This window comes from Clinocottus analis, unplaced genomic scaffold (assembly GCF_023055335.1).
Source record: "Clinocottus analis isolate CAN_PGR_092001 unplaced genomic scaffold, fCliAna1.0.p SCAF_10, whole genome shotgun sequence".
Taxonomy (NCBI): Eukaryota; Metazoa; Chordata; class Actinopteri; order Perciformes; family Cottidae; genus Clinocottus; species Clinocottus analis.
The window spans coordinates 18640769-18668620 of NW_027175821.1; the positions used below are offsets into that span (position 1 = coordinate 18640769).

General features: G+C 43.8%; 2 protein-coding genes across 6 annotated transcripts in view; one reads left to right on the forward strand and one right to left on the reverse strand.

Moving 5' to 3' along the window:
• LOC137796253 (LIM and calponin homology domains-containing protein 1-like) overlaps positions 1-16793 on the forward strand; it is a 77844-nt gene extending 61051 nt beyond the window's left edge. For 3 of the 5 annotated variants that reach the window (XM_068594078.1, XM_068594087.1, XM_068594113.1), the window contains 20 exons: positions 526-915; positions 2332-2367; positions 4447-4573; positions 4886-5043; positions 5467-5938; positions 7033-7347; positions 7563-7668; positions 7872-7939; positions 8023-8128; positions 8731-8805; positions 9576-9604; positions 10321-10434; positions 12227-12319; positions 12520-12675; positions 12840-12934; positions 13197-13358; positions 14174-14269; positions 15052-15160; positions 15670-15772; positions 16629-16793. In XM_068594078.1, the coding sequence (XP_068450179.1) occupies positions 526-915; positions 2332-2367; positions 4447-4573; positions 4886-5043; positions 5467-5938; positions 7033-7347; positions 7563-7668; positions 7872-7939; positions 8023-8128; positions 8731-8805; positions 9576-9604; positions 10321-10434; positions 12227-12319; positions 12520-12675; positions 12840-12934; positions 13197-13358; positions 14174-14269; positions 15052-15160; positions 15670-15772; positions 16629-16654 (2836 nt within the window). In that variant the 3' untranslated portion in view covers positions 16655-16793. The remainder of the gene's footprint in view (positions 1-525; positions 916-2331; positions 2368-4446; positions 4574-4885; positions 5044-5466; positions 5939-7032; positions 7348-7562; positions 7669-7871; positions 7940-8022; positions 8129-8730; positions 8806-9575; positions 9605-10320; positions 10435-12226; positions 12320-12519; positions 12676-12839; positions 12935-13196; positions 13359-14173; positions 14270-15051; positions 15161-15669; positions 15773-16628) is intronic. The other 2 variants (XM_068594097.1, XM_068594105.1) reach the window with 2 other exon arrangements.
• Positions 16794-19532: 2739 nt separating this feature from the next.
• Positions 19533-22835, reverse strand: phox2bb (paired like homeobox 2Bb). Its single transcript, XM_068589723.1, has 3 exons — positions 22379-22835; positions 21519-21706; positions 19533-21126 (listed from the first exon to the last, which is right to left on the reverse strand). Exons 1-3 carry the CDS (start codon positions 22617-22619, stop codon positions 20698-20700), a joined length of 858 nt encoding a protein of 285 aa, XP_068445824.1. The 5' UTR covers positions 22620-22835; the 3' UTR covers positions 19533-20697.
• Between the last annotated feature and the right edge of the window lie 5017 nt (positions 22836-27852).

Below are 27852 nucleotides of genomic sequence, written 5' to 3' on the forward strand. Positions count from 1 at the left end.
CTGTGAAGGTTTTTTTTACCGAGCTTCTTCAAGATCACTCGATTGTTACAAAACCGGCACACCCCTTCAAATGCAAACTCGTATATATATCCAGCAGGTACACACAAACATGTGTGGTGTTCACACAAAATCACAATCCCAGGGAACATGAACATGTGACCTTCCCTCAGGATGTAAGGAAATGAGGCTTCCTTCCCTGACCCTGAACAGGCGGGGTTTGGAGCCCGGCCTTTTCACAGCCTTTCTCTCCCCGCCGTGCATCCTGGGGATTTATAGTCCAATAATAACCCTTTCAGAAAGGAGCTGTTCATCACAGGATGCCAGACAACCTAAGGGGTCAGCCAATTTTGCTTTGGCTTTGTGACTCCGATTTGTTTCCACATCCAGTCTGCTCGGAACAGGATTTGTGAGCATCCTTCACTACTTTTTTTGGGGGGGATTTAGCTCGTCAAGGAGGAATTCTGACAGCTGAAATAGAGTAGCCACCGGGCAGCAGTACGTTTTAGTTTGCTTTGCTTTCTGCAGTACTCCAGCTCGCTCGTGCTCAGAGGAACTCTTCCACCATTCGACGAGTCGAGCGGCGGCCCCCGCGGTCGCGGCGAGCCCCGCCATCTCCTCCGTGAAACACCCACCTGTGACGGAGCAGCGGGCCGAGGAGGAGGCTGAGAGGAAGCGAGCCGCTGGTGTCCCGTCGCTCACAGATGCAGAGCGAGATGAGACGCGGTCCTGCCAAACGCTGACCTCTCCCAAGCACGTCAGTGTCCAGAGTCCCTCCAACTTCCTTCCTGTGCCCGCTGCCTTGGCGACGGCTACTACGGCAACATCCGATGCAGGCCGCCGGACGGGAAGGGCGCTGAGCGAGAGCGGCGACCCGCAAAGAGGGAGCTCTTGGTCGGACAGCAGTCTTCCAGCAACGTGAGCCCCCTCCAGCAACTACACTACATTTAATGAATTTCCACCTCGCTGAACTAAAACTACACAATTCATAACATGCAATCTCTGCATGTGACCTCGACGTCAGACCGCCATGCTCCTATCTGGACGACTTAACTATCTCAAGATGGCATGATCTGTTTTTCAAATGAATGCAAATTGATGATGCTTCTTAAAAAAGCAGTTTGTTGTGGAGAGCGTGCATGGACTTTTTTTTTCTATTTAGAACATTTGGAGGAGAAGAAACTTTTGAGAATGTGGGTTTTGACCTGAGATGGCATCCTTTGGTCTCTTCAGGAGACCCAATTAGGAGATAACCGCAAAGGACACTGAATTATATTTGACCCAATATGAACCCAAAATATTTGGTAATAAATTGGTCAAACCATTACCAATCAATCAAACGTCACCCATTTGAATGTACGCCAATAAAATACTGGAGTAGCACTTTAAAACAACTACACACTATCTAGCATTAGTGAAGCATGAATACACACTTAATTAATCATTCATAAAGCATTGCTCCAACATGAACACTGGTTAGTAACTCATTAGTATGCAATTCATGAACATAGTTATAAATGTTTCATTATTGATTAATAAGCTTGACTATTGTGAGTTTCATGATTGGGTTGTAAATAAAGTACAAGTATATATTATTAATAAGATCATTACTGGCCCCACTGCATCACAGCCTGACATCTTACACCAGAAAACATCCAGCTGGTAGACATTTTACTACCACAAACCAAACCAGCCTGTCTGGTCCTAATTTCGCGAGGCTTCTCTTCATTTAGTCTCCTTGTTCTCTTGTGGCGACAAACCGCAGGCCGCTCCTTCTCTCACACCCCTCGAACATCACAGAGCCAGCGCCATAACATTCACTGTGAAGACGCAGGTTGAGGCCAAACCTACAGCTGTTGGTCGCCGATAAAGAGAGAGCCACATCCTTTGTTTCTCTTGCGCTGTCTAATAAAAGATGCATGTGCTTTCTTTTTTCATTTTTTTTCAAGAGTTAAGTGTCAGCTGCAGTCTTAAGATCATTGCCATCTGCATCTGTTGTATGCTAGCAGTTTTGGTTTGCAGTGATGCAGTGAACGTGTCCTCTGTTCTGCTCTGGCTGCTATGGATAAGACTGCCCCCTTGTGTTTGGCTTGAGTAACATCAGCAAAGCCAGAAATCTGTATGTTGATGCAAAACCAGCAGGCACACTTGTTTAAAACAATAGCAATGAACGCATTGTCATCTGTGAGCACAACACCGTACCCACTCGATATCAGATATTCCATCTCTGTGTTTTCATATTCACACAAGTTAGTGCCGTGTTCCTCTGTTAAGTGTACTTGTGTTCATTTGTGATTGTGCTCTCTCTCTCTCCATGCTCTCTGCCTTCTGTAGATTCAGCCGCAGACTTAGTGTGTCAGATGACCCACAGTAAGTTGTTCGTTTACCGCTCAGAGGCTCAGCTATCTGGCCCAGCACTGCTCCGCACGACTTAACAAAGACCTCTCAATAAGTCATTCATTGAGTCTTTCAATTGGATTTTTCTTCATGCAAGTGGGAACGTCTGCCAAAGGTCGAAGTAATTTACAAAAAAAGTGTTTTTGTTGGATTAAAGGTCGCACCAGCAAATATTTTGTGCCAGTTTTTAATATCTTCAGGTTTGATTATTTAAGCCCTGAGAGGCAAGTAAGACCAAAAGAAAACTCGGACCGCTGGTCCTTTTTGTTTTGTCAAATAGTTTTCTATCATGTTTATGACTGAAGGACAGATATATCTAGATATAGATATGATTATCCGCATAATCTTTCTAATTTCTTTCAAAAATAAATGGCAGGTGTTGTAATACTGGTTTTAGGGCAGCACTTACCTATTTGAAAAATGACCCTTAACTTATTCCAGACACAGAAGAGAAAACAATTCAATCAATCACTTCAAAACTTAGGAATTGGATCCCCAGTATCAATCATTCTGTAAACCCCCGTTTTATCTTTTAATTATCTACTGAATGTCATTTAGAAGTGCTTTAATGCTCCCACACAAATCATTTTCAGGCAGAATTTGAGCTGAATGAGAACAAAAACATCACTGGAGAGTGAAATGACTGGTCCAAAATATTCCATATTTTGATTTAATGTTATTTGCGACAACTCTGTACAGAAGTTTTCTTTGAATGGAAAACAAAAATGTCCTAAATTAAGCAGATTTTTTCCACTTGCAATCCCTAAATTGAAACGGTGAATGAGTTGAATGACTTGTCAAGGTGGACATTCGTGCTGGTAAACGATGTCCCTGGAGCTTAACGCTTGATCCGACATCTGATGATCCATTCCTCTCGGATGTATTCAAAGCGCCTGCGATCGTGTCTGAGAAGAAGACTTACTAAACTGTGCTGCTCCGACATCGTCTCTGTGCTTCTTACTAGCTGCATGTGTCACGTAACGCAAACACTCACCCTCCCATCCACTTACAAACCAACCCGTCATGGGGATGTCCTTTGTTAATGTAAGTGCAGCTTTTCCTGCAGCAGCAGAGATGATTCATAACCAGGAGATGACTCGAATGCTTTGTTTGTTCTGTTTGAGAGCAGCACTTATTCAGCATTGCACCCTTATAACTAAATTCTTTAATGAAATAACATGTCAATCATCTCTTTGCTTGTAAAAAAAAAAAAAAGTAAAACTCTTCTGCTACAGGTTTCTTCAGTCCACCCAATATTGTGTTGGACATTAAATCCTCAACTATGCACTCATGACTTTGTTTTACCCATTGTGAGTCTCTGATGAGCCACATGTTCTCAACCAAAACGCTGCACTTTATTGTCTTGTCTGTAAACTAAAAATGTATGTTTTAACACCACTGACTGAACGAATATAAACTGGTTGCTGCACCTCGTGCACATCAGATTGTTACTTACAACCACAGGCACCTGAAGCTGATGCTTTCAAAGGTCTCCTTTTAATATCATCTTAACCAATTTAATCTGATGCATTTCCTGTTGACACAATTGCTGGAATGTGGCACAATTATTCAAATGTCAAAATTATTCAATTTTGAATGCTGTATTGTACTAAATGGTGAGCATAAGGTTAGCTTTTGAAGATGAACACTTCCCTTCATGTGGTCTTTAAAAGACGCATCTTATTTTAGTGTCCGTGCTGAGCCGGTTACAGGTTATTCTCTTTTACGAATAATGATCGATCGGCACAAAATCATTTCTGTGGCTGATGTGGAATATTATGCTAATTTATATGCACAGATTCTAACTGACATGTTGCCTTTTTTAGACATTGCTAAGTTTTGGAAAAGGTTCAAAGGTTCAGTGTATCAAATGCACAAAGTCTTCAACAAACAAGCATACTGTACTAACGATGCACAAAGTACAATAAACATGTTTATAACCACGAGCAGGAAAACTAAGAGACTAAACCATGCCCAACTCTGGAAATGACATGTCGGCACACAATTTGTTTATTATCCACATTCTCCGTCTGTCTCTCTCCCTCCTCTTAGAAGTGTGAGTATGATTGACATGCGTGATGAGGAGGAGGCCAGCTTGCAGCCTCACAGTCAGGTGCGTCATGAGCTGATGCACAACCAGTACAACAGGATGAAGGAAGAGGACGATCACTGGCAGGATGTGAGTCTCAGTTCTGTCTCGGTTTGTGCATGTATTTATGTTTGATTAAGGTGGTTTTCTTACTTTCTGGATTGAGATCTGCACAGTTTGTATTTCTTGTCTCTACTGTGTCAGGAGTTGACAAGTTGTATGCAATGATTTCCGTGCCTGCAGGCTAAAGCAAATGAATGTTTTGCTGTGCCCCAGTTAAACAACTCAAATCAGTTTTCTGGGGCCACAGCAGTGCTTCGGGTCTCACGACGCCGCGGAGCCAAGACCTTCTTGCCATGTTTCACTTGGAGCTGAAACTCTTCCAATCTGTTTGTGTGTCAGGACCTGGCAAGATGGAAAAATCGCAGGAGGAGTATCTCCCAGGACCTGATCAAGAAGGAGGAGGAGAGGAAGGTGATGGAGCAGTTGATGTCTGGAGGACCCTGCGCCTCCCAGAGGAGGAGAAGCATCAAGACCTACAGAGAGATAGTGGAGGAAAAGTAGGTGAAATGCACATGAATAGGACGTTTGATTTAGTACAAAACAATACTTCTATAATGGGACACCAGGTCTTTCTTAGAGAAGAGGCTGTAAGCTTCACTCTAATTTCTATTAGTGAGCACAAAGATTTTTTATTGAAGTAGTTCTCCAATAGAGGAACAAATGAAAGAGTAAGGGCAGCTTGGCTCAGTGAAGTGGAAGAAATGGATGTCTGTGATAGGTCAGATTATAGTTTTCATCTTTGATCAAATCTTGTTAAATTTGACACGTTGTTTCAACAGTTTCTCATATCACATAATAATAGAGAGTAGCAAAGTTAACATTCATTAAAATCAAACCGGGCCATATCAGTTGCTTCACATTTTACACCGCTGATGTGCTTCTTTTTTAATCCCTCCTCAACCTCGTTTCCTCTTCAACAGGGAGCGTCGTGAGGATGACCTTCGGGACGCGTACAAGAGAGCCAGAACCCACGAGGAGGCGTCGTTCATCCTGCAGCGTTACGCCCAGCGCTTCTCCATCAGTGAAACAGTCCTGGAACGCCTACAATTGCCAAAGCTCTTGGACCGCAGTATATCTGCCGATCCCTCCATACCCTGCTCCCCTCTCTCCCTGTCCGCCTCCCCAACGACCCCGGACCCCTTCGACGTGGACCCCAACGGGCCCATGAGGTTTCTGCGCCAGCAGTCCGCCCCGGCTCCAAAGTTCACGTCTACACTGGAGGCGCGAATCGAGGAGTTTCCCAGAGAGCCCCCGCACCAGCGGCCTCAGATTCGCTCTCGCTCGTCCGAGCCGCCATCCAGTCGGACCCTGTCGCCCAACCCGGTGCCTTTGCTGATGCCCAAGCCTTACTTCCAGCCCCGGTCCTCAGCGGGTGAACCGTGGCCGAGCAAGGTGAGACTGACTCAGAGGCTCTTTGTCGTCATCTCATCTTCCCATAAAAGTGAATGTGTTGTTGCTGGTGTGAATAGGCTTTATGATTCAGACTCGTTTAGTGTAACGGTCTTGACCACTTTACATGTGGTTACTTCCCAGTGTTGGCTGACCGCCGCACAGGCTGGAGGGTGAGTTTCCCTCCAGCTCTCTTGGCACTGACGTTAGGATGCCACAGACCCGCCATGGTGATGAGACGGCTGGTTTCTTGGAAAACACAAGCCTTCCCCTCCCAGAAAAAAAGCATGTAATGTTTCAATTTAACTCACGGCATTCTCAACAGGATCCATTTCCTTTTTCATCTGGAATTTTTTTGTCCCCAAAAGGGAATATTCAAAATGAGATCTTTCTGTTTGTCGGTCGTGGAGGGAGGGGCAGATTATTACCAGACCAAAAGGAGCACAGCGCTTTTCTGGAATGTCTTGTCAGGAGTCTGAGCGGAGCCCGGCTCTGAATGGAGCCCTCTGTTCGCTATTGACTTAAGAAGTTGACAAGTAGGGCCCTCTCCATGTGAAGTGGGCTCCAGGCGGACAAAGAGGGCCCACACAGGCCGCTCGGAGAGGGATGAGAAGGTCGAGGCAGAAGGGGGGGCCAGACTGAGAGCCTGCATTCACCCAACTCCACCACTGTGTCTTAAGTTACCGCTCACTAGGAGCTCCTCACATACGTTAGAGCCTCTTTGTCAGAGAGGCCATCGTGGTGTTGTGAGCCAGATGAATAGCTAATAACAGACAGAGATGAGAGGCTGGTAATGACCCCAAATGAGGGCACTGGGTTTGTAGGCATGGGGTTCATCTTCATTTCTTTGTTTGTCATCAATTCATTCGGTGTACTATTGAAAATATTTTGAGCTAGAGCAGCATTATTGGAGCGGAGATTCAGCCAATGTTGTCCTACCGATGCTTCATATCTATAAACCAATTACAAAATGGATCAGAATTAAATTTAACTGTCTAGACATTTCTCAGGACCCGTTTGTGCTTTCAAAGCATCTTCTTGAACTGCAGTGTGTGTATATGTAAAGCCAATGTTAAAGGTGTCGTCGTTCAATCTAGGCGGATGGTTTGTTCCGAGTCAACGGTGACATCGGAAGTGGAAACGTTCCCACTCCACCTGAGAGTCTAGGAAGGGAATCTCCTCCTCATTTCCTGGCGTCCCCTCCCAAAACCAACAGCGCTGTCGATGCCCCGTCGTTGGCAGCAGCCTCTCCAACCCGCAGTCCACTCAGCTCAACCGGAGGAGAAAACCCTGCCGCATCAATAAAGACCGAGGAGGCAAAAAGTGGCTCAAAACCGGCTTCTAAAGACGTCCTTGAAGAAAACGTCATCCATCATTCAACCCCACCCAGCCGGCCCACCTCGCTCCCATCGGTGAGGATGAAGATCTTTACGAGTTAGTTGTAAAGATAACTGCTTGTCATGGTCATTACTGCATTGGCTATTTGTTTATAAATGCATTTGACAGTCTTGCAGGCTTTCGGCAAGTTTGTGTAATTATTGAAATTTCCTATGAACTACATATGCCTCTTGACATCAGGCGTGTTTGATCTATTATTCATCTTTGAAACCATCTGTGACGCTTAAAGGAGCTGCAGAAGCCAGAAGAAAGCTTTACAGAGACTGGAAGCCTCTCAGTAGCTGCTCCAGAGGAGGAGAAGTCCAACGCTGCAGCACACCAAGCGCCTCCTGCAGGTCTGAGCCGCATGGTGCTACACACTGACCCCTTGTGGTAGATCTTAGACATGTCATCCAGGTCATGGATTTTTATAATTTAATCTAGAATTTATTTTTGAGGAAAAAATGTGAAGGGAAAGTATCTTTTAATTTGCATATGCTGTTTTGTATTCTAGCATATAGTATTCAAGCTGTGTTGTCTGCGTGTGTGTTTTGTTTAGAAGACAAACACGCCAACAACGTCCAGTCAGGAGTCAACACACAGCAAAGTCAGCTTGTAACTTCACAGGTGAGGTTGCTCCCAAAACTAATACAACCTTAAAAGAAACATTCGCCCTGACATTCAACGGATGATCTTTGAATCTCCTGCAGGCCACTGTTCCCAGTCCCCGGGACTCATCACAGAGAAGAGAGAATTTACCGAGCTTAGCTGCACCAGGATCATTTGAATATCGCCCACCGAGGGAAATGAAAGCAGGTTAGTTAACGCTTTACATCCAAATACTACGCCAGCAGCTTCTTTTCCATACACCTCCTTGGTTTTCAAGTTTGATCCTCCCTGCTGGCTTGTTTCAGCCTGACTCTCTTTCTGTTTCGTTGTACTGCAAATGTTTAGATGAGAGAATCTCCTGCTTTTTTAAAAAATCTGCTTGATATAACACTTACTCTGATGAATCCTGTTCACTTTTCTAAGCTAAGCTAATTAAGCCTGAGGTCCAACAAAAAAAAAACGTCGAAAGAAGTTGAAAAGATAGTGTTGTGTAAAAGCACAGCATTGTTGTTGTTTTTCTGCTTTTATTCTGACTTTTAGACCTCTGGTTAAAATTTTCTTCAAAATCTAGTGGGGTAGAAAACACTTTGACGTTTCACTAAATCTGAATTACAACCTCCTCCGATAGTTTTTTCTAATAGTTTCACAGTATCACATGAGCAGTAAAATTCTTCCCCAATTTGATTTCTCCAATTCTCTGTTGTCCATACCAACTCCCAGTTTTGACATCTGTCTATCCCTTATCGCTCCCTTCCCTCCTTTCCTTCCCTCCTTTCCTTGCACCCGCATATTTTTTTATTTCGCTATAGAGTTTGCTAACAGTGTCAGGTCTCCGCTGGCCACCAGCAACCCTAAGTTACGCTGGGAGTTCTTCGTTCCACCAGGTAAAGCTCATGTTTCTGTCCCGGTCGCAGAACGCACAGGGTTTCCCTGCTGGTTTTTTTTTTTCAGGGCTTTACATCAGCTCCTCAGCACCATCTTGTGTTTGTCACTCATTTCCAGAAGGCTGTGGATGATCAGTGGTGTGCTTTCTCTCTGTTGTACGTGTGTCTTGGCGTATATTGGTGTACAAATGCTCCAGGTAGAACTCATCGGTGTGTTGTCATCGTCGTTGTTCTTTATTTTGAGTCATACTGGTATCATCATATTGATTAGGATGTTTTAAGAACCTTGATCAACTTTACAAATGATCGGTTTCATGTTTGCCTCATTGTTCTTCACGTTGTCGTCTTATCCACCAAAAGCTACGGCGTCGGTTCTTCCTCAACTGAGGGTTCTCCAATCGATCTCCCAATATTCATCCAAACAGTTTGACCAGTCGCCTGATTGTTGTATGAACAATTCCAAAATGCAAATGTTTTGAATACTTATTCAATCACTCTTACTCAGAGTGATTTACATGTATTTGTTTATTTTCTAGCTTCACACATCACAGTAACAGGAAGTCTCACTGGAGAACTCCAGATGTAGTGCGTTGCTCTTGGTGGACCGATCTCCCTCTTTGTCGTCTCGCATCAGCGTCTTCACCGCTTGAGCTGGCAAACAAACACAAAATATTTCTCCCATCAAAAGTCATTTTGTTTCTTGACATGTGTCCTAAATGTCTGTTTACATTGTAAGTTAACTAATGTCTCCTGTCATGTTTCCTCTACAGAAGAGATGGATAAGGACCGCCGTGGAAACGTGAGTAAAAATCCTCCGACGACATGATAAACCCTTTTACCGCTTCTCATCTGGCTTACCTCCCGGGTTACGGTTGTGTAGTTTACTATACTGCACAAACACAGAGAGAAAAACAGAAATCGAGGGGAAAATCCATATAAATAGACTTTCATCTAAATACAAACATAACCTAAACCAAGAAAAATATGAATAAGACTGCCGGCGTCTTCACCTTTTCATCATTTTCTGAGATCAGGTGTTTGGGAACTTAGTGTCAAACTGCCAGGCTCCACCACACTTCACAGGACACACACACACACACACACACAGCTGTTCATGCAGCATGCCAGATGAGGACGCTGTAGAAAACGGCTGAGTATGCTTTTGTTTTCATTTGAGCTCATCTCTCTCTTTCTCTGTCTTCTCTCTCCTTAGTAGGAATCCTTTGGCTAGCATTGGAGTAGTGCTGTTGTGGTAGACCAACTATTCCTGTCTCCTCCCTTCCCTTCTTCTTTTCCTGTGGTGGATGTTTGAACTCATGTATGTGTGTTTGTGTTGGGGCCATATCAATCTCATTGGCTTCCTGGTTCTGTGAGTGTGTGAGTGAATGGTGGTTGGTTTGTGGGTGAGTTTGAATGTGTGCATGAATACGTGTGTGTGTGTGTGTGTGTATGTTTGCATGTTGTTGACGTCTGTGTGTGTGTGTGTGTGTCTCTGTGTGTGTTGGGGTCTATCAGGTGTCTGTCCCGGTGTTGCCCCAGGCCAGGCGGGCTGACCGCTGGTCTTGGGACCCGGATGAGGAGCGAAAGCGTCAGGAAAGGTGGCAGCAAGAGCAGGAGCGCATGCTGCAGGTACACAGAACATAAAGCATGGCGCATGAGTCTGCAACGTCAGGGGTTCAGGTCCCGACGGAGCTTAGTTGCTGGAGCAAGGCACCAGCACTGCAGGGATTAGGCACAGAACAGATTTTTGGTTGTAAATATCTGTTGTGTTTTAACAGCTGAGATAACTAACGAGGCCCAGGGAAAGAAATCATCAGTTGAGGTGTGAAGCTGGTTCGTGACGAGGCCTCGCTCTCGCTAAAGTTATTGAAACTCACAGCCGACCTACAAGTTCAGCTTTGGCCCACAGCATGTATCTCTTTATTAGCACATTGACACAGTGAAGCTTTTACAGGATAGTTGGATGTCTTGTTGACAAATCAGCTCCACATGAGTCAAAGCATTAGCCAGGCATTGTGTCTCCTCAGTAAGTACACTGATTAGGGTGAGAGATAAAACAATGTGTTTGGCTTGAAAATGGGCTCTGTTTGTGTATCTGTCTTTGTAGACATATAGGTCACATTATAAGTGTTGCTTGAACAGCATCTCTAGAGACCTTGTTTCAGTGTGAAGCAGGTCCAAACCTTTTTCAACTACTTTAATCCAGTTATAATCCAAATGGTTGAAGCTATACTTAACTGCACAGGAAGCTGCTCTGTGGCAGATGGACTAACCACATTTCATTGCTCCTTGCAAAGCTTGCCTCCATGTTTGTTTTTATATTGAGCCTGTCCTCCTCCGAAGGCCCAGCCCATCCACGGCAAGCGCACACATTGACCACTAGAGGGCGGAGTTGTGCAGCAGAAGAACCTCCGGTTCTGTCTGCTCACCGTCTCCATCTCATGCACATACACAGACAAGGTTGCTGCTGTTGCTGCTGCCCATCACCCTCTCTCTCCTCAACCAATCAGAGGTGCATCTCATGTACACATATTTTAAAACATGGGAAGGATTCATTGCTATCCATGATGCACTGTACTCATCTACAGTGTGATCTTGATAAATACATCCCAACAGGGACGAGTACCGATTTCTCGTCTTTCCAGTTGACTGTTTGAGATGAGATGCGCTGAAATGGATGAATGTCTGTCTGGTGCATCAATGTGCTTGACCTTCCTGTTCTGTGTCTTCTCTGTGCTTTGAGCCGTCATCTGTCCTGCTGATGTTGCTTTCTCTCTCAATCCTTGATCTTTAAATTTGGGGGTTCTTTCACAAATTGAAAAGAGTCTGAAGATGTTTTCGTTTGTCTGTAATAATCTTGGGTGCAGACAGCTGCAGCTGCTTTTCTAGCAGCATACATGAATGTGAAAAACTCTAAGCCAACTTTAGACGTTTGTGTAGGAACCTCTGCATGCTCTACTTTTGCCTTTTTGTCCGCAGTGCCTGCTTCTGGTCTTTTTGTTTTCCTTCCTTACAAGTAAACATAACCTGCGCATGTGTTTTACCATAAGGGAGTCGTAGCAAACTGCCTCTGCATTCATGTATGTCCTCGAGTCCAGGCTTCTGTTCAAACTACATACTGAGGAATCACACATGGACATTTTATACAAGTTTATATAAGTATTGCTCATTACTCCAGCAGGATGTACAGGTCTCAGTCCCTTCTTAGATTAAATTAAACAGAATGCTCTAAAAGAGAAATTTATCATCGACTGATTCAGACTAAAAGCCTTTTTAAAAAGCCTCCTGATGCCAGATATACATCTTCGCATCGTCTCTGTTTTTCCTGCCAAATATCCACCTGCAGACAGTTTTAGTCTTCGTCTTCGTCTTCGGTTGAGGCCCTGTGCGGTATGTCATGTGTCTGTTGCCATGGTGACAGGAGAAGTACCGGCGCGAGCAGGAGAAGCTGAAGGGCGAGTGGGAGAGAGCGCAGAGGGAGGTGGCGGAGGAGGAGAGGAAGTACCACGAGGAGGTGCGTGCACGTTTGAGCGACATGTTGCACTTGTGGCGTGTTTTCCAGTAAAACTCACTGAGATCATTTTGGACTCTGTGATCTGGATGAGAGCAGCAGTTGAATGAATATAAAATGTGTGTATTCTGACTGATAATCTTGACCCCATCGTGGGATTCAAGGGTTTCTTGACAACTCACCCAGCTCTCCCATCTCAACAGGAGCGTAGGATACTGGAGGAAACGGTGGCGCCTCTGACTCCCCGCTCCTCCGCCCTGCCCTCCCCCAGCCGAGGAGAGGTCTCCTCCACCTCGGACACCATCGTCCGTTCCCTGGCCGACTGGGAACGCAAGCAGGAACTGCTGGAGAGGCAGTCGGTGAATGGCTGACTGATTACAGATAGTTTGTTAGAAGCGTGCAGTACGCGATCCAGGAGGGGACTCTGGGTGACAATTAGTCAGGATGACTTGAGTGGGCACAGCGCTCTGTTTTTGATTGGTCGCTCGACTAACCGTTCCCTGTTTGTGATTGGACGGCACAGAGGGGGAGCACAGAGAGCGTCGAATGGAAACGCAGAGAAAACGACCGGACCAGTGACATCAGCACCGCTGACGACAGCATGAAAACAGCCAGAAGGTTAGCGACCAATCCTGATGTGATGAATGGTGGCTTAATATGTGTTCCTTATATGACACGGTTCTTTACAATCTGATGAGAAATAGCTGCACACAATATATAGAAGATAGAGTAGATGAATTAGACTTTGCTTGTCATGTTTTTGTATAATTGTCACCTGCAGATACAGGGTATGATATCAATTGTGTCATTGTATCTGTGTGTCATACTGTAGTGACATGTGTAGATACGATGAGCAACACGGTTTGTTTCTGGTCCTCAGCTCGGTGAGTCAGAGCAGCAGTCATGTAGAAACTCACGCTCACGGTCTGCAGAACGGCCAAAAACCTCCTGCGGCGTCGACCAAAACCTCGACTCCAGTGAAGAAGCAAGAAGAGCCTTCAGCAGACAGCAACAAGCCCAGCCGGCCTGCAGGAGACAGGAGGTACGTGCACGTGCGTGCATGTGCATGTGTGTGTGTGTGTGTGTGTGTGTGTGTGTGTGTGTGTGTGTGTGTGTGTGAGAGAGAGAAGCCTTAAGTCCAGGAGTTTAGTTGTTTTTCAGTTTTCTATTTATTTCGTAAAAGTGAATTAAGAGCAGACTGCTGAAATCACGCAGAATGTCCTTTTATTGATTAGTGTTGAGACTCAACCGAGCACTGGTTTCAGCTCCAGTGAGTCTGAATTATTACCACAACAGAGCACGTCTGACTTTTTTAATTTAGAAGGTTCAGTGTTTGTGTCATGACTGTGAGATGTTTGATTGACTGAGGAGATCCATTTTAAACAGTTTTATTTCCTCATGTTATTTGTTTGATAATATTCCTCTGCGTGTCCAGGCCCTCAGGAACCATACCACTGCTTATTTTGCTCATTTTAAAATATATTGCATTCACATTTCATTGTGGCCGTCAGTGCATCTCTGTGACCAGCAGGGTTTTAGTAAGAGTGGATCTCTTTGCAACACCTTCAGTTAACCCGTTTGACCAGCAGGTGGCATACTGCACCTGCAGTTCCCCCCACAGTCTTCCTCCACATGAACGAACAATAGTCTCTGACAAGAAAAGTGTCCTCAACATTCATTTGAGTCAGTAACACATAAGCCTGTATTTTAAAGAAGAAGGTAAGTCTGGGTTTTGCTCAGATGTTAGATGTTAGTTTGCTCCGCTAGTTCTGGCTTTGGATTGGTTACGTCTGACTCCGGCAGCCAATGGAGTCGCTGTGAGTCATCATCGTGATGCATGTTGCTGTCCATTTCCAGGAGTGGTCCCATTGACAATAACATGTGCCGCAGCTCATCAAAAACCCCCGCAGCATGTCCACCGCCTCCAGACACGCTGCCTCCAGCACCCAACAGGTACTGCATCACAAACAGCCCACACGGAGGGAGCGGGAGGGGGCGCTTCATTTCTGCACTGTCATTTTCTGCTTTGCTGCCGACTGCCCTCCATCCGTCTCATGACATGTAGCACTGCAGCAAGGACCCTCGAATGCAATGTGAATTACAATGCAATGCAGGGAAACGGGAGTTTTTAATCATTTGTCTTTGTTTTTACAGTTAAATGTTCATTTTGTAAACAATAACATGAATGTGCCCCCTCATCTGCTGTCTGGGGTCACTAAAATATGATTTAAATTACAAATGAAGGGGAAATAGCAGACAGAAGACAAGAAGACACATGGAGTAGATCCTGGTGAACATTAATTACCAGGACGTTGAGCGATAGAAACTCAAAGAAAAACAGCAAAGAACAACAAGCTGTCAGACAAAATAGCAGAAGGGGATATATATATATATATATATATATATATATATATATATATATATATATATATATATATATATATATATATATATATATATATATATATAATTGTTGTGTTCCCTGTAGTCCACAGCAGAGGATGCTATTTGACCTTAGGTTCAAGTTGTTTACTGTGAAGCGAGGTGCTGCTGTTCTTCAGGTTTTGAAGCGTGACTTTATGGTGATTCATCCCTTTTAACAAAAGGAACAGTTTATTGTGCTTTTCTTTCATACACACTGTCAAAAAAGCCAAAGTGGTAGAACAGAGGAGTCATCAGTATTTACACCATTTGCAGTTGCTTTCTAGTATCACAGCGTCTCCTCCCTCCTGCAGGTCTGTCAGTGGGAAGAAGCTGTGCTCCAGCTGTGGGCAGCCTTTGGGGAAGGGGGCGGCCATGATCATAGAGACGCTGAGTCTCTACTTCCACATTCACTGCTTCAAGGTCGGTGACAGATTTCAGGAGCGTCCTCGGTTTTAATTATCCTGAAGGAGTGTGAACGCGTCTGAATCTCATCAGTGGGGTTGTTGCTGTTGTTGTGTTGTGCAGTGATTATTGCCTTTGTGTTCAAATCTACAGTTTTTGTACAAAACTACTAAAAACGCATCAATGATTCACTGTTTCACTGGCTGACATTTACGTTTACGTCGGCCGCTCGCACGCCGTCGTGCTGCCAGAAATAATCAGCATCAAATATATATTCACCCGCAGCTGAAAATAGTCCACCTGCAAATATTATTTTAATAAAATTGTCTGTGCCCATCTGTATTATAAGTGAACTCCATTATTATTATTTTTTACATACTGTTAATAAATAATGTATTCAGTATAGGAGGCTGTGTGTCAAAGACACAAGATTGTTGGTTTCTGTCTTGTTTTCTTGATGAACATCTGTATGATAACGGTGGCCTTATGCTTCAGATTCACCTCCAGCTTTTTAAATGTGTCTCCAGTGCGGTGTGTGTAAGGGACAGTTGGGCGACACGACCACGGGGACGGACGTCCGGATCAAAAACGGCCTCCTCAACTGCCACCAGTGCTACACCAGCTCCCGCTGTAAGTCCCTCCACCCTCTGGTCTCTCTCTTTTGCCCCCCCTCCCCCCTCTATAGCAATGTTTAAATTCCTCCAGATCGTTTATGAGTGATGAATGTCAGCTGGTTTCAAGAAAATAAACCACCATTCTGAATATCTGAAAACAAAAGCACCAGAAATAACAAGATAACTTCTCATGCTCATGAATATAAAGTGTAATTGTTCTCTAATATTATAAAAAGTGTAAGGTGTTCCTTATTGTTTGGTAATGTCGGCCATATTTCATACTTTCCCTGATGAACACTTTCAATAAGGTGATGGTGTGGGAGCAGCAGCAGTAAACACGGTGCTCATAAACCAGGTCGGAAAACAGACAAAGCTTTGTTTGATTTATTATTTCCAAAGTAAACCTGACACTATTCTATGATCACAAAATTAAAGGTGTATTTCAAAGGTTTCTCTCTTTATTGCATGCAGCCTCTGTCTGTGGCTGACGAGTATACTTTAATATCAAAACCCGACCCGGTGCAGCTTTAATAAAGCAAGTGTCAGACGCGGTGAGGCTCGGCCGACTGGGTCGATGGATCTGAAGAGGATGACGGTAACTTTCCGTCCCTTTCACCTCGTCTGCAGAGAAGCAGAAGTTCATGCTTTCTGAAAGACACGGCTCACATTTGCATAACCTCTCGGCAGCTGTTAGAAAACCACAAAATCAAATCAGAGACTCCATCAAAAGACTCCAAAGTCTTTATGAAAGAGGTTTTCTTTCATTCGAGCTGTGTGTCCTTTTTTGTATTTTTTTTTTTTTAAACCTAAAACAATTTTGGTTTATAAAAATTGTGGATTTCTTTTTCTGTCTCTTTGTTTTTCCTTTCAAGCGGCCGGACAGCCAACCACGTTGTGACGCTCAGCAGAAAAGCACAAGGTTCATGGAAGAAGCCCCATCCCTGTTTTAAAGCGATTATCTGCAAATCATGTCCTCCACAGCGTGTCGGGATCTTCGCATCCTCTGCAGCTCAGTAACCAATGAAGATTCATCACGGGGGCCAAACTAAAATATATATATATATATATATATATATATATATATATATATATATATATATATATATATATATATATATATATATTCTTTGTGTTCATGTCATGAGTGAGTGAAATCTGGATTTGATTGGTCCTCGTACCAACACAGACTCTGTTCCATCATGCAGAGAGAGAGAGAGAGAGAGAGAGAGAGAGAGAGAGAGAGAGAGAGAGAGAGAGAGAGAGAGAGAGAGAGAGAGAGAGAGAGAGAGAGAGAGAGAGAGAGAGAGAGAGAGAGAGAGAGAGAGAGAGAGAGAGAGAGAGAGAGAGAGACCTTTCTGTTCTGTGTCGGCGGCCATGTTGAGAATAAAAGACAATGCCCTTCTTCAAACACAGGTAGGCTGATGTTAACGTCCTACACCACTGTCGGACTGAACGAGCAAAAATAAAATATGGTGTTCAAGTCTTTGGTTATGTTGAAGCAGATATATTTTCTATATTAAATTCCATATGATGTAAACGCAGTATATTACATAGTTAAATCATTGTTATTGTTTACGAATTCTTTTCTTCTATTTGGATACAAATCTAAAAAAAAAACGGTGGGAAAACTGAACATGTTGTCAGGCAGCTCAAATTAGAATTTTTCTTATTATCTTTCTCGAAACAGGATATTAAAAATATGAATACTTGTATGACCCTTTAATTTAATACGAGATTAAATCAAACATTCATACTTAAACTACATGTAGAGAGTGCAGTAAAGGTCACTTTAAACCCACGTCGATCCCCTCGGCCCTCACAGTGACCGCACACGTCTCCTGCGCTCCTGATCAAAGTTGGCTTCTATAAAACACTCATATTATGTAGTTTCATCTTCAGGACAATAACTCGACTCGTGAGCTCTTTTTGTGCTTTTGGGTCACGGCAGGTTGCTCCGCTCAGAAGGTCAGGACTTTAATGTGCCTTAGGAAAAGCAAGGTGATGCAGGAAACACTGCGACACCAGCTGTGTGCCGTTTGCTTTCTTTTCTTTTTTAAGGGTGGAGGGAGGGATTGGCCAAATTTGAACCCTTAAACTGCAGACAGGCTGCAGCTCTCCCTGACATCACGCTTTACTTCACTTAATAAGTACTTATTTTACATAAATGACACCCTTAACGTCATGGCCCCACCCTGTGATTCCTCTGTGATTTGCAGTGATGAAAAGCAGCACAGAGGAAAACTTTTGTTGTCTATTTGGAAAAATATATACTGCAGGGGAGAGGCTTGATTTAATTCTGAATGTTGTTTTATTCTAGAGATATAGACTTCTGTATGCTATTAATTGAGGTAATTTTGATAATTGCTCAGTGGTAGGATTCATTTATACAAATCACAAAAACACAACGGTGCATCTAGTTGAGCAGCAGAGGGGACGAGAACACTGGCACCAGCAGCCGTACAACAATATTTGTTTGGATAAAGACTAAAGATCTGTGCCGCCAGCTGGACATTTGAAATTCTTGCTTCATTTTTTTGGGCGGACTTGTGAGAGGAGCTCGGTTGTTTATTGCAGATGTTTAAAATAAATGCACGTTTAAGCCTAAAACCAAATGATTTGCTCTGAACGCAAACTCGCTGCCTCCTCCTGAAGGCGTCCTATAGCCAAGCTTCTCCTCCGGGTTCATCTCTCTGATCTACAGGATGTTTAAGCTTCTGTTCCGGTTGTGTATTTTCTTTTTTCCTCATTTAAGTTCATGAATAAATCTGGAGTCTCTTATAGCGGGATCTTTGAGACGCAGATCTCCATCCAGACGGTCTTCTCTGCAGGAAGGTTGGAATGGAGCCTGTTCTGTATTTATTGTAATATTCACCTGAACACTATTCAAAATATAGATTCATTTGATGTTTAAATGCAAAATGTATGTTTATAAATAAAATGTTATAAATTAAAAATGTGATTCTGTGTGTTATTTCAAAATAAAACAAAATACTGATTGAGAGGATGTGGCTAAATAAACAGATGAAATTCAGAACAATTCTGCCACTTTGTCAGATTAATAACATTGGTGTTGGGTCTTAATTTAGGTTAAAGTCAGAATAGGATTAGACTATGAGTGTTGTTGTAAAACACGTAAAAATGTGTTATGTGGTAATCTGTGACCAGTTCAGGAATTTCATCTTGTTTCCATAACGAGACATTCATAATGTTTCCTTGTGACCTTGAGGATTAAAGTAGCTGTGACAGTTTCAGTGTCCATCTGTCTGAAGAGTCAAAGCTCATCGTCATTATTTTGGCGCCATCTTCATGGTCAGATTATGTAACCTCATCTCTGAAAAAGTAAATCAGTTCAATGTTGAGCTCTTTAAATAAACACGTGTTTATCGGATTGACGCGTCCTTTGGTTTCAACTGTAAACGACGTTGTTTCCATTTTGTTCCATTAATTCTGGATTATTTTTTTTTTGCATTGAAACTTTCTTTTGGGAAAATAAATCTTGAAGACTCGGAGCTGTCCGCGGTGCTGAAACCTCCGGCCTTTTCAAACCACCTTGATCGAAACACTGATATGCATTTATGACTTCATGATGATTATTAAGACTCTTTAGATCGTCTAGAGATGACGTAAAGCCAAAATATAATAACGAACTCTATTGCTCTCCAAAGTAATCATGACAAAAGCAACTCGGACTTTTTTTTAGTTTTTTTTTTATCATCAACAACCATTTCAATGGTACACCTGGAAAACTATGTGCACATGTAGAAATATTTCCTTCTTAAATATAAGCATTCATTACCTACATATAAATAACTTTCAGATCCTGGACAAAACGTGTTACATAATGCTCACAAAATGGAAGAGAACTCATCGTAAAATCAGACAGAAAGACAACATGCAAATTATAGAGAAATAAATACAATGTTTGCATCCATTCCCTCCTTATTTTTTTGTTTTTACCCAAAATAAATTCTTCCGAGGGAATTTCGTAAAACATCAAAAGACTTGTATGATCGATCTACGAGGGAGTATGGCCTATGGTTCAACTATAGGAGACAAGAATACGTATTAACACTGTACAGCTTGAGCCACAAAAACACTGCCGTAGAAAGACACACAAAACACACAGATTTCCTGTCGGAGGTGAACATTGCAATAGTTTGTGCCTTTTTTTGTTTTATTCTCGAGGAAATAATTGTGTTCATATCGATAATTTAAAGAAACTAAACTCTCAGCAGCCCTGGAAACCAAAAACAAAGTCATTTCATCTATAAAGAGGCTGCTGTCCAAACCGCATATTGTGTCAGAGAAGAGAGGCGCGTGAGCGTCTCGTCGGGTGCGCGCGCGCGCCCTCAGCCGTGGATGTTGAACGTGTCTCTCTACCAAACAAAGCAGCTGTTGAACTCTGACATGTAATGTGACTTAACGAGGCTCCTCTGGGTGGCACAACGCAGCTTCCAGTGCGCGGACGTCTGTGTTTGCTCATAACCCCCAAAGTCACTTCACCCGGGATTCAGTCTTAAATGAGTCGTGTGATTCTTTGAAAGTGGAGCAACATGTCTGCGTTGATCTTGTTCTGGTTTTACGCGCGATGAATCTCAACAGAAGTCACATTTTGTTATTAATTTGTCCTCTTGAGTTTTTTCTTATTCTTTTCAGGAGTTCAGTCTTTAGTGGAAACGTTTCACCCGACTAAAAACCCTAAACGATGTTATTATCAGACAATACGACTTGTCAAGGTGGATATTTTTCACAGCAAATGTGTCAACTGACCACAAGAAACGGCGCAAGGCGTAAAAATAAAATAACAAAGAGTTGTCATTTTCTGTTTCACTGCTTTTTTTGTGTTGTCCTTAAGTCTGTCGTGGGAAATTGCTTTTCGTTCTCCGGAGGAAGAGGAAGAGGAAGCTTCTCTCTTCCTCCCCCCTGCGCGGTGGAGCCTCGTTAGAACATGCTGGTCTTTACTAATGTAGCTTTGGCTCCGTTCTGTCTTTGCAAAGACGACAGCACGCTGGCGAACGGGCCGCCCAACGAGTCCGGGATGGAGGTGATGGTCCCCGGGGCGGTGGCCCAGCCTTGGCTCGCCGCTGTCACCCCCATGCCGCTGGACACGGAGGTCTTCACTTGGTCCAGCTGTCCGTTCCCGTTGGTGTTGCCCTGGCCGCCGGTGGGGCTCGGTCCGCCGCAGTTGGAGGTGGGGAGGGGGTTCGGGCCCGGTCCTCCCGTGCTGTCGGGGTCGGTGGATTTGTTGTCTTTGCTGTCTTCGTCTCTGGGGTCGGACTTCTTTCCGGAATTGGACTTCGCAGCCGCCACGGCCGCTGCAGCTGCGCGCTCCTGCTTGCGGAACTTGGCGCGCCGGTTTTGGAACCACACCTGGAAGAAAAAAATAATTAAAGCACCAATGAAGACTTTATCTGTGACCACAGTGACCATCACTGCTCTATTATTATTATTATTATTATTATTATTATTATTCTAACGCGCAGCAGAGGAGTTCACTCTGAATCAGTGAGCTTATTAAAATGGTTGTCGTCCCTAAAGATAAACCCCATCCTTATGTTGCGCATCACTGCGTGATTGTGCCAGCAGTTGGAGGCCAGTTGATCACGTGAAACTAAAAAGTAAAGCTCGTGTTTTACTAAAACCTATTAAATATAAGAGTTTTTTTAGATGAGTTAAAACGCTTCTTATTTTGCTTCGTAAATCCACCCGTGCGTAATTGCGCGTAATCTTGCGCATAACGGGAGCCGGTCTGGCGTCCGTACCTGCACTCTGGCTTCAGTCAGATCGATTTTGAGTGCCAGCTCCTCTCGGGTGTAGATGTCCGGGTAGTGCGTCTCGGCGAACACGCGCTCCAGCTCCTTCAGCTGCGCGCTGGTGAACGTGGTCCGGATGCGCCGCTGCTTCCGCTTCTCGTTCAGTCCGCCGTGATCCGTGAAGAGCTTGTAGGGAACTGGAAGCGGAAAAAAACAAACACATAAACAATGCCACCGTTAGACGTGCAGCGGTCTTATCCGTGCAGCGCGACACACAAGTGTGTGTGTGTGTGTGTGTCATTGTGATGTTGTCAAATAGAGGTAAAATCAAATTCGATAATATTGTTTAAAATCCGTTTGTGGGCGCCGGGCGAAAGCTTTGAATTGTATTAAGCCTTCGATACCTGTGAATCAGCTGTGGATTGATAACGTCGCTGACCTGTGATGCGGTTAATTGTGATGTTAAACTAATTGTTGCTCCTCACATTGAAGCTCAAGTTTGAAAACTTGTCATAATGCTCCCATCCGCCCCGCTTGTTGCTCCTGTAGCTCCAATTCGGTGCCAATAATGAGCTTTAGTCTTTGGTTATCTAATTATTTCCGAAGCTTTATGTCTCATCGCAAAGTAAATAAATTATGCCTATCATTTTGGCAGCTTAAGATAATTCTGTTGGCGGTTTTTGGGTGTGACTGGGATAGTGTAACCCCGTAACCGAATTACCGCTTGCCTGCAATCGCTTCTAACGTGATAAATTCTTTCATTTGTGTAAGCAAATTTCGTTTGGTAAATACTAAACACATTTCCATTTTCAAATGCAATCAAGGCGTCCTATATTACGGCGGGTTGAGGCTGCGGAGCCGCTGCTTACCTGCGGCGTACGGGCTGCTCTGGTGGTCTCGCAGCGTCCCCAGGCTGCAGGACCCCGGCGTGAGGGACGGGCAGCCGGAGGAAGCCCCGAAAGTGGTCCTGATGGGATTGTACTGAAACCCACTGGCCTGACTGCACGAGCTGAAGTCCGCATAGGCCGATGCCAAGCTCGTGGTGTCCATCCCGGCCATACATGACTCGTAGGCAGAGGAATTTAGGTAAGAATACTCCATTTTATACATTTGAGAAGGCTCGGTGGCGTTAGAAAGCTGCACTTCCCGGGAAAAAAAACAACCTCAAACGAAGAAGAAAAAAAAAGATACCCCCCCAAAAAATTGGGTTACAAAGTACAAGAAATTAATAATAAATAAAAAAAAAACAATCTAAATCAAAGTGAGGCGGACGCGCGGTCTGAGTTGGGGGGAAGAGATGACTGGTTGGTTTGAACTGGTTGGAAGGAGGCTGGACGGTTAGATGTGCACTGCTCAGCGCCTGCTCCAAAACTGGCCTCCTTTATAGGAACCTAGCCCTGTTTTATGAAAAGCCCCCTAAGAGCCGCCTAGCCCGAGGTCTCTAGAGCATATAGTCCTCATAATAAACTTGGCTCTTTCCGCTTGGACAATAGCAAAGCGTTTGGTCTTATTGCTAGCGCTTTTTTACATGACAATAACTCATCAGTCTATTGGGCTGGCACTGGGGGCCCGGGCTGTCCAACCTCCCTATCATTGATCCCCTGCATCTCTAATTAGAATTTAATACCACGCCATTACGCACCCCTCCGCCGCCCCTCTCCCCATCCACCCCCACTCCTCTCCAACCACCATCTTGCCCTTTAATTCAATCACACCACTTGGAAATAATGAAAGTTGGGTGACGATTCTCCCTGATCCAATTTTCTCCAAGCTTTTAAGCCTTTTAAGCGAGCGTATACCTTGGGCAGGATTTCACATAGTATTCCCCCTCTGCCGCTGCTCTCTGCCCGTCTGTTGGCTCTCCGGCTCTCCGGCTTCTGCACCGACGCTGCAACAAAAAAAGAAAAAGAAAACATGTTCATTTCACGGGTGTATCAGACAGTTTCGTCGCTTAGACTCGACGACGTTTTATTTTTTGTTTTTTTGTTTTTAAGGTTGAAAATCTCCCTTTTATTTGGACGAATGGAAATCTGCAACTGAGGTGAAGTCACCTGTATTTCAGGTTCCTTACACACAACATGGCACGAATGCTCTTCTTTGTTTCAGGCTGCTGCCTGCAGGAGATGCTGAAACAAGCACGTGTGCTCCGATTTTCATCTTTTTTTTTCTTTTTTAGAGGATAATGCTTTTTTGTTTTATGTGGCTACAGTTACACCAATGTAATCGGGTTCATGTCTTCCCACGGTGTCTGTGCATCAATCACGTCCATAACAACAGAGCTGTGTAACCAGCCCTTTGTTTTGAGTTCTCTATCACATCGCATTGCACCACTTCTGACACTTTTCATTGTCTTCAATTAGTAATTTATACCTTTAAATCAAGCCTCGAGTCAACGCGTGAAAGGTGTAATTGTCTCGACACATTACGCATGAGGCTGGTTTAATAACACACCTCTGCTGCAGTAGAATCTCTGCTTAACTTCCGGGTGTGTCTTTTTTTTATGATACAAACGAGTTTGTAATTGTCTTTATTACTTTCATTATTCCATTTATTTGGCAAATAACATCTTTCTAATGAAAGTAACGAACTGGAGAGGCAGTCATCGGACCTCTTAGCTCGCGCTATTGGCTGAGTGCTTAATTTGGTTTGTGTAATAAGGTGAAGGTTTTCTATGCCGCTTACACACTCGCGCGCGTGTGTGTTTCTTTTTTTCATTGGACCGAGTTCAAGTCCTCGTTTCGTTTGAAGCTGATTTTGTTCTTTTCTTCCAAAATGATCGCAACACAAAGGCGCAACAATAACATGGAGGTAGAGTTGGTGCTCTGGTGGTCTCACAGCGGCCTCCACGTGTGAGTCTATATCAGAGTGTCATCACGCTGGATATTATACACCTTTGTCTCACAACCTGTTCTCTTATAGATTATTATAGATCTTTTCTGTATCTTAAAATGTGATTCTATCCTTCACAATATTGATCCTAATCCTTCATCCTAATCATAGAAGGCTGGTAAGATATTAAACACACATTTATTTGTTGAAATCGGGACGACAAGGAGAACATAAATAAATAGAAAGAGGCCTTCTCGTCCCACACAGGTCACGAGGTCACTGCTCTAAAATGAAGTTTTGAAATGTGTTGAGGTGCTGCAGTGCAAACCATCTGTTTAATCTCGTTTTCACGTGCAGACACGTGCTGTCGTTTGATGGAACAGTCACTTATTTTAAGAATGGAAGAAAAGGCGATTTAAATATACAATTATGATGTTATATTATGATGTTATATTTCTAAATGCAAGCTTTACATTCTCTGTTCAAATAAACCCGCTCATTCGCCATCAATTATTTGTCTCCACAATCGCTGACGTGTTGCAGTGTGTTTCTCCCTTTTCTTTGCGTTGTCTTTTCAGAGACCAACGAGAGGCAGAACGAAAGAAAAAACGAATCCTTTCTTGACACAACGCGGTGTCTATTATGTAAATGTTTTCCTTTTTTCTTCTTCTTCTTCTCTTTTTCTCTTACACACACGAGCTGGGACCCAAAAGTTGTACCAAATGGTTAATTTGATTATTGAAACCAAAGAGCCAAATGGTTCACCGTCCTCCCTCCACGCGTCTGGCCGCGAGAAAAGAAGCCATCTCTGGGAATTAATCTAATAACGCTCAAAGAAACGAGAAGTCTTTTCTGATATTTCGCCGAGGCAAATACAATTAGAGCTTTTAGCCATCGGGTTCTTTCACTGAAGCCGCTCTTTATGCCGCAGTCTATAGTCCCTCCACCATAGTCACCAGCTATTGAGACGCCTCCTCTTTTATAGTTTCAACATCTTTTAATCCTTTCAGCTGTTGCGGGTGGGACGAGGAGACACCGCTTGATACTTTGATGTGAGGACATTAAATCCGAAAAGGCGGATCTCTGCAGTCTCAGTTGCTTTAATTGATTTATTGCTATTATTATTATGATTATTATGAGTTTTTGCAAGAAGCAAAACGTGCGGACAGTTTCCATCCTGCAGGGCATCGCGCTCAGTGCGCGCGCACAGTGATTTACAGTAACATGATGGTACTTTCATTCAAATAAAGCGGTCGTTAATTTGTAATTATGTGGCAAATGAAGCGCTCCGACCGTAAGCCTTCACTTAAATAAATCAGGAAAATGCGATGTGTGCAAGACCCTAAATCCCACTGGCAAGTGGCGGACAATAGCCGGGATATGGGAGCAACTCCTCTCCATTTAGTTGCTCAGCAATATAGGAATGCGGGTCGACAGCAGGGACAAAAAGAGGAACAAAATGCCATTGTCTCCGGATGGATTGGATGGATCCACTCCCCCGAAAAAAAGGCAAAGAAACGGAGGAGGATAAAGAGCGATGGGAGGGTCCCGCTGTCACATTTCACCTCCGACGTCTCACTCCGCCGCCCGAGGAGATGCGAGCTTATCAAAACGGTTATTAATAAGGCCGCGTGTTGCAGGGGAGGGGCTCGAGAGCAGATACAAGAAATAAAAAAAACACATTTTGGGGGGATGCTCTTGTGGCAATTTAGTGTGATGTCTCAATTTGACAGGATGGATAAAGGCGAGCCTTCACCTGCAAACACATAACAGGGATAAAAAACTACCAAACGCACTTTGCAGGGCTGATCTACGTGTCTGCACTCTGCTGGGTGCGGGACAGGATCCTGTTTCTTACACACTGCTCCAGGAAAAGAGTCCATCCGTTTGTATGTCTTTGGGTTATTTCCCGTTTAATAATAAACTGACAGCAGTTACATGTTGTTAGTTTTGACTTCCTGGTCTGTTTACGAAGCATTTTGGTTAAGTGGTAAAAACCGTCTGATCTCCCGTCACCCATGCATCACATTATGCCCCATATTTAAACTATCACAATAAAACACATATTACCACAATAAAATACACACCCGTGACTAATGGCTCCTACACACTTCACTTGTTCAGCTGCACAAACAGGATTATTGTCCAAAACAAACATGATAATCAAAGTCAAAAGTCAAATTTCTCAGCATGAGCCAAACATACACAGAGGTTGAAAACACGTTTCTCTCCTGTCAAACACACAGTGCATCTATGATAATAATGAATTAAAACAAGTATTCAGACCTATAACAACCTATATATGATCATGTTTGTAATGTTTCAGCTGCCTTAAATGTTAAAACATTTGGCACATTTTGACACAAAAAGAGGGGTGCCCCCCCCCCCTCTTTTTTTAGTCTCAAAACGTTTTGGGTGCAGCTTTAACATCCAAGTTAAAGCTGTTCCAGGCTGGTGCGTAAAACGCGCATCGCGTTTCCAGGCGCACAGATGGAAAGTGACATCTGGAGAAGAGACCAAATTCAATTAAGAAGCTGGTGTCTTTTCTCTGTGTCTCCATGCAGGAGGGGAAAAAAGAAACGTCCACAAAAGACGTCAGTGTCTCAGTCTGCTGCGTGCGTGCAGGCTCGTGTTGTTATTGTTGTTCGACGTGTTTTTTTATGGCGTCCTTTCTGCTCGTGCTTCTTTATTCTGCCTTTGGCGCAAAGCTGAGTGCAGTGTGTGCGCCTCCGAGGCAAAGGATGAAGGGGAGTATGACCCTCCCTGATCTCCTTTCATCCTGAGGTTATGCATCGTTATGGTTTATTATAAATGCTTAAGCCTCGCAGTGAAATGAACATGACGTATCAACATTATTCATCTTATGTGGAAACATAAATGATGAATTTACAGATTCCACTCGAGGAAATATGTCAGTTTTCCCCTCATGTATTCCGGCTTCTTGTGTGTGATGTGTCCTGTTGTCTCCCGTGATCTCTTCTCGTTGCAGGTCCTGCAGAGCGCGCCTGGTCTCCGCGTGGCCTCTGCGGCCCCTCGGAGCCTTTATCTGCGCTTCCCTAGTGACCAAGAGACCGAGCCAGTGGATTAACATAAAAATCTTATTCCGGGGGATGAGATTAGGAAACATATTACCCTCAAACGCGGCCTTGGCACGAGCGAGAGCCAGGCAAGGAATCAATTACTAAATTACTCCAACCTCTAAGTCGACATTAACGCAGAGAAATGCCATCGACCCGCTTCTGAAATAAGATTTCGCCGAGATGTGATCATTAAATCTCTTGCCAGTGTTCAAGAATTTGATTCATAAAATCGTCTGAAATGAGATGGAATTAAATTCTTATCGGAGCTCTTGTCATCGTTTCATCCCGCGCTGTTTAACGTTGGTCAATGGCCTTCATGAGATTTGCCCCTGCAAATAAACTTAGTAATTGAATCCGCCTCTCCGCGACACATTGTTTGGTTGTTATTAATTTATAGCAGGCAGGCACGCGGGCCCGAGCCCGGCCCTCATGTT

Coding starts and splice junctions, on each gene's coding strand:
- phox2bb (XM_068589723.1), bottom strand. CDS start 22,619: ATGTATAAAATGGAGTATTCTTACCTAAATTCCTCTGCCTACGAGTCA. Junction 21,707..22,378: donor GAGCAGCCCGTACGCCGCAG/GTAAGCAGCGGC, acceptor TTCCGCTTCCAG/TTCCCTACAAGCTCTTCACG. Junction 21,127..21,518: donor TGACTGAAGCCAGAGTGCAG/GTACGGACGCCA, acceptor TTTTTCTTCCAG/GTGTGGTTCCAAAACCGGCG.